This window comes from Tasmannia lanceolata, unplaced genomic scaffold (assembly GCF_043159265.1).
Source record: "Tasmannia lanceolata isolate RefF3 unplaced genomic scaffold, GAP_Taslan_0.1 ptg000008l, whole genome shotgun sequence".
Classification (NCBI taxonomy): Eukaryota; Viridiplantae; Streptophyta; class Magnoliopsida; order Canellales; family Winteraceae; genus Tasmannia; species Tasmannia lanceolata.
In genome coordinates this window covers 37427591-37434099 of record NW_027518685.1, presented here as the reverse complement: position 1 = coordinate 37434099, position 6509 = coordinate 37427591, and the positions used below count along the sequence as shown (strand labels likewise).

The 6509-nt window shown below is 40.7% G+C and overlaps 1 protein-coding gene across 1 annotated transcript; it reads right to left on the bottom strand.

The window, feature by feature from the left end:
- Positions 1–1539: 1539 nt before the first annotated feature.
- Positions 1540–4136, bottom strand: LOC143882945 (uncharacterized). The gene is made up of 5 exons (XM_077386323.1): positions 3775–4136; positions 3310–3724; positions 2484–3207; positions 2176–2282; positions 1540–1989 (listed from the first exon to the last, which is right to left on the bottom strand). Exons 1-5 carry the CDS (start codon positions 4134–4136, stop codon positions 1540–1542), a joined length of 2058 nt encoding a protein of 685 aa, XP_077242438.1.
- Positions 4137–6509: the final 2373 nt, after the last annotated feature.

The window sequence follows — 6509 nt, the reverse complement described above, 5'->3', positions numbered from 1 at the left end:
TTCACTCCTTTGGAGTTTAAGGCGGCTCTCTTCTTTTGAGCATCTGTTCACTCACTTCTTTCGGTTGTAGGTGGAATGCATCCATCTTCTACAAGTTCCCACATATCATAATCATGTGATTGACGAAAGAAGGTCATTCTAGTTTTCCAATAACCATAGTTAGTTCCATTAAAATATGGTGGTCTTGTCACGGATTGTCCTTCGACATTTCCGGAGGTGGTCGCCATGATCTTTTACTCTTATAAGATTTTAAAGAATCAAAATCTTATTTTAAGAGTCCATAGCTCTGATACCAAGTGAAAATTAGCTAGGCAACCTAAGAGAGGGGTGAATTAGGTTTATAAGAAAATTGTGGTTTAGAAACCCTTGTTTTAAAATTCTTTTCTTTATGATTCACAAATCAATTATCTAGAAAAGTATTTGTCGTGCAAGGAGGTTAGAATATTACCAATGTGGTTGCAAAGAGGTAGTAAGAAAGAGAGTAGAATGCAGACCACAAGAACACCAAGATTTATAGTGGTTCGGTCCACAAAAGAGACCTACTCCACTCTTCTTGAGGTCACACTCAAGGTTGTCCACTATTCGAAGACCACACAACGCCCGGCTTCGAGGCTCCTTACAAATCCGAGTCTTTAAACTCACCGAGTCTTTAAACTCACCCAGGGTAACACCCCTTCTCTTACAATGGTAGATGAAAGAAATAAAAGCTCTCAAGCCTCTTCAATAGGCATATACAAATGTGAAAGCACAATAATCACTCTTGCTTTTCACTCAATAAGAACAACCCTAAAAAGATCTCTCTTGGAAGATTAAATGTAATGACTCACTAGAGAAATTAATGAGGAAGAATCTCATATTCAATAAGAAGATTAGAGTATGTGAGAGTTATGACTTTAGAAGATGGTAGCTAGGGTTTGAATGCAAGAGTTATGTTTAGGGTTTTCCAAAAGATTTTAAATAGAGAGTCACCAAGAAACCCTAATTTTTGGCTTTTGAATGCATAGCGGACGAAGTTCCAGACGACCACAAAATATAGCCGTTTGAAATCAAGATGCACGCCAAAGTCCGTCCACGAACGTCCGCTAGATCCCGGACAACCGTCGTTTTCTCGGTTGTTTTTATCTACCCTTTCAGGGTGCAGACGGACGTCCGCCAATATCCCGGGCGTCCGTAATTCTTCTGGATACTAAACATTATATTTCTTGGGGAAATTTACTACGGACTTGAACCTACTATAGGGAGTGTGATTCCTAGAGAAGTCTAAGTTTATTTTAGGACTCCCTAAGTGCCATATACCTAATCAACCAAGAGAGAGACATACAAGACTAAGTTTCATGAGTGCGGCTTCTCTTCTGGGTTGCTTGAATCTTCAATCTTCTCGTTGGCTTCAATCAACCTGTCTTGGATCTTTAATTTGTGTTCACTGTGGTTTCATAGATCACTTGTAATGTCCACGACGTCTTGCTTGCTTTCTGTGAATCAAACTTGTTCATCTCATATACAAGCAACTTGACATATTCAATCAATATGGGTTTAGTTTCAATCGAAACATTGGTGATCAATAGCCATTCGGCTTACAAACTCCTTGGTAAAGTCTGGCAAGGCCAATACCAAGGTGGAGCTCATAACCTTCTTAAGTGCTTCGAAGGCCTTTTCTGTAGCTATCGTCCAATGGAACCCTTCCTTTTTTAGCATGTCAGTAAGTGGCTTACTAATCTTGCCACAGTCTTTGACAAAGCACCGATAATAGCCTGTAAGCCCTAAGAAGCCTTGTAGTGCTTTCATTGTCTGAGGTTTCGGCCAGCTCAACATGTTTTCAACCTTTGCTTGGTTAGTGGCCACACCATCTTTTGAAATAATGTGCCCCAAATATTCTAATTGCGACTGTCCAAAGGTGCATTTGCTTCGTTTGACATATTCAGTGATGATAGAGTGTAGAGAAAGTAGTGCACAAGTGTTGAATATGCTACGACCAACTTCAACTGTACACTAATATATCATCAAAAAAGACAAGAACAAATTTATGAAGACAAGGCTTGAAAATGTCATTCATGATGCACTGGAATGTTGAAGGAGCATTGGTCAAACCGAAAGGCATGACGAGAAATTCATAATGCCCTTCATGGGTACGGAAAGCAGTTTTGTGAATGTCAGGTTGATGTCAGGTTGATGTACCCTGATTTGGTGATAGCCTGATCTAAGATCTAACTTAGAAAAGACTTGGGCTCCATGTAGCTTGTCGAGTAACTCATCGATAGCAGGTATCGAAAACTCATCTTTGACTGTCACTCGATTTAAGGCTCAGTAGTCAATACAAAACCGCCGAGTGTTGTCCTTTTTCCTAACTAAGAGGACCGGTGAAGAAAAAGGGCTAACACTAGGCCGTATTATGCCGGTACTCAACATCTCCCTCACAAGATTTTCTATTTCATTTTTCTACATATAGGGATACCTGTAGGGTTGGACATTGACGAGAGTAGTACCCGGCAATAGCGGTATTTTGTGGTCGTTTGCACGTTCAGGTGGAAGTCCCTTTGGTTCATCAAAGATCTTGACAAATTCTTGCAGCAATTCGGTGAGGAGTGGGTGGTCCGTATTGGTCTCCGTTTCAGCAGTTATAGAGCACAACATAGCCAAGGCTCCCTGTCCTTGCTTCTTTAGAGTCTTCTCCATCTTGGTCCGACCAATGGCATGCAGTTCTCCACTTTTGGCCCCACGAATTACGTGTCGACATCCGGCTAACCAAAACTCCATTCGAAGCTTAGAGAAGTTCCACAATATATCGCTGAGTGTTGTGAGCCATTGAATGCCCAAAACCACATCATAGCCTTCTAGCGGTAGTAATCGGACCTCAATGGTAAACTCCGGGCCATGCATCACCCAATGAAAGTTGGGACAGATGCCGTTGCACATCAATTGGTGCCCGTTTGCCACATTCACCTTTAAGGATTGTGTTGGTTGCACCATGCACCCTGTTCGCTTTGCCACTCTCGGATCCAAGAAATTGTGAGTGCTGCCAGAGTCGATCAAAATCACCACTGGCCTTCGTTTGATGTACCCTCGGATACGCATGGTTTTAGGCGCAAGGGAACCCATAAGGGCGTGGACCGAGATTTCCACTGCTTCTTCATTCTCCTCTGCATCCTTGGAGGATGTGTCCTCATCTGAATCTGATCCTCCAACCTCAATAAGGAACAATTGTCGCTTCTTACAACGATGGCCCGGTGTAAATTGTTAATCACAGTTGAAGCATAATCCCTTGGAACACCTTTCATTCATCTCAGACTACGTCAAGCATTTAAAGGGAACATTTGAAAAGCTATCTGTCGACCTGAGGCGTGGTTTAGGGGTTGGATTCTGTTCTAGTTGATCTGCACGTGGCTGGGTGACTTGGTTCCGCCGAGCTAGGGCCTCCACATTGTCTTCTTGGAGTCGTGCCAGCCCCAATGCTTGGCTGATCGTAGTAGGTTTGAACATCTGAACGCCAGGACGGATTTCATCCTTGAGCCCGCTCACAAAACAACTGATGAAGAATTCGTCACCAAGCCCAGACGTTCTTGCTGCCAATTCTTCAAACTTCTCTTGGTATTCTTTAACTGTTGATTTTTGGTATAGCTTGGTTAGGGCTCCCGTGAAATCTTCGAGGGCATTCGGGCCGAACCGGGTGCAGAGGACGTCTACTAGATCCTTCCAAGTGACATCTTTCTGGGTGCGCTGAAACCATCTGAACCATTGTAATGCCTTTTTCTGGAGATGGATGGCTGCGAGAGTTACCTTTTGTTCCACAGATAGTCGAAGAATTGTTCCACTCTGTAAATCCATCCAAGGGGATCATCGCCGTCAAATCGTGGAAACTCCACCTTCCCAAACTTTGGGTGGATCGGCCCTTGGAAAGACATCATGCGCTGAGTCGGAGGTGTGCTGTGGCTCGATCCGTAATGATCCTGTTGTGATATTGCTACAGATGCAGCCAGTTGGTCGTATTTGAGATCCATTGCAGCGAACTTGTGATCCATAGAAGCGATGAGTTTTTTTATCTCTTCTATCCCTTCCTCCTGTTTTGTAGAACTATCTCTGATTTTTACGATCTCTGCTTCGAGTTTCTTGGAGTCCTGGCTTCTAGTTCCCTCCGCCATAGTCGAACACAGGCACCAGAAGCGATGCTCTGATACCAGTTATTACAACCAGTTACCTGTAGGGAAGAAGAATACCAAACAAACCAAGCAAATCTCCCACCTCCGGGGGGAGTGCCTCACGATAATGCAATTCGTTTCAAGGAATTCCAAAAGTATCTCATTGATAGGAAACGTCCCAAATAAAAGCAATTACAACTCACGACTAGCACTCCTACAAATCAGGAGTCCTTACCAACTATGACTCTTTCACAAATTAGAAATTAACAATAATAGACTCCCTAACAGCCAGGACTCTATGCAGAAATTAGAAATTAACAATTAAGACTCCTTGCAAAAATTAGAAATAATCCTTAGATAGCGATGATCGTATCATAAGATTGTTCGAATAGCAAGTAACAGAACGAAATTCAAGTTGATAGGTGTCCATCTTACAACAACCCTGGTTGCCAAGAATAAGAAACATTGGTATAAAGGTATAGGACATATACAACAAATTGAAGTTTTTTTTTTTTTTTCTTTTGCAAGCAAGAAGGTCACCATAGTCCCGAGAGTCCAAATAACTATCTTTGTAACTAGAAAACAGAGAAGATTCACACATCGATGGTGATGTTGTCCTCCCAGTTACAGGAAGCCATTGGATCAGCCGAGTAAGAGAAGATTCCCGCATGGATTTGAGAGAGAGAGAGAGAGAATAAAAATCATAAAAGGGGAAATAAAAGGAAAAAAAGGAGGAACATACTGCAATCAACTCTGAAATCATCGATCCTCCGACAGTTCAAACCATGAAAATAAAATAGATTCAACAATCAGAAACATTATCTTTGTAATATCCCCTCCCTCGACTACTCTTCCCCAATAGAAACCGACTCAGACAACATCCCGACTCTCAAAACCTTGGACTCAAAGATAACCCTATGCTCTTTAAGAAGAAAAACGAAAGGTAAGATAAATAAATGTGGTGTAGAGAGAGAGAGAGAGAGAGAGAGAGATCGGAGAGATTTTTAGTGCGGGGGGATTTTAGGTAGAGAATGCAAAGTGGCAGATTTTTTTTATCATTTGAATTTTAAACAAATTAGTGAAGAGAAATACATGAAGAGTAGGGAGAGAAGGAGAGATTTTAGGGCGAGAATGAAAGTCGAGGATTTATTGTCATTTGAATTTTAAATAAAATTAGTTGAAATACAGGTGTGGAAACCAAGAGCGGGGGGTGATTTGGCTGTTTTTACAATTTTTTTGCCTTTTAAAAATCCTTTACAAGTTCACCCCAGTTTTATACCTTGATTAATCAAGTTGATTTAGATGATAATTAGTTTACAACTTAATTAGTGGTTTAGCTTGATTAGCAAATATGATGTGAAATGAAAGTTTAAATGCTAACGAGAGATTAAGCACACAAGAAGTTCAAGTAAATAAGAAAGAGAGATAGAACAAGAGAAAAATACCAAACAGGATGCACACGGAGATTTATAGTGGTTTGGTACCTACTCCATTCTTCCAAATTTGTCTCCTTGGACACTCCACTAAGGTAGGATTCCATTATAGCCGAATCGTCAAGCTGTACAATCACCTCTACACGCCTCCAAGGGAACAAACCCTTCTCACTACAAAGCCAAATTCATATTTCTTTACGGGCCGAATCATAGACCCTCGATTACAATGAAGAACAAAGAAGAAAAACGCTTGTAGCCTCTTGTTAGGCTTGATACAATAATGGTAAAGCTCACAAATCTCTACAAGAATAGAAAACAATGAAGCCTATATCGATCTTCTTCAAATAGATGTGCAAGTTCAAAGCATTTGAAGAAATCTAATGGATTTGAAAGTTTAAGCTCAAATGTAATTTACAATAGTCCCAAAAGTCCTTAAATCCATAATAAAACCTAATATATATATATATATATATATATATAGGCTACAATGATTCATGACCGTTTGTGGGTGATTTGGAAAGAAAACAATGTAAAATAGTCAAAAAAGGAAACTGGTCGTTTGAGGCCCAACGGCTAGTTTTCTGCCCTGGGCCGGACGCCCATGGTGGGTCGGTCGCCCACCGGTAGGCTGCTGGAATTTTAAAAAACAGACTTTTTACTCTGTCGGTCAACCGGCGTAGGTTTGGTCAATCGGGCCTTGAAAAAACTGTATTTTGCACCTTTTTTGTAAAATTCATATCTCTTTCATTTCTCGCCGAATTTTAACGTTCTTGTACTATACGGACATTAGAAGAATGAAATCTATATGTTAAAAATATTTTCAAAAATATTTAAAAATAATTTGGAACAATTAAAATGGAATTAAATTTTGTGATCCACTATGTAAGTGCCGATTTGATGACATTTCAATTCTACCTCAACTTGGCACTTGGGCTTTGGGTTC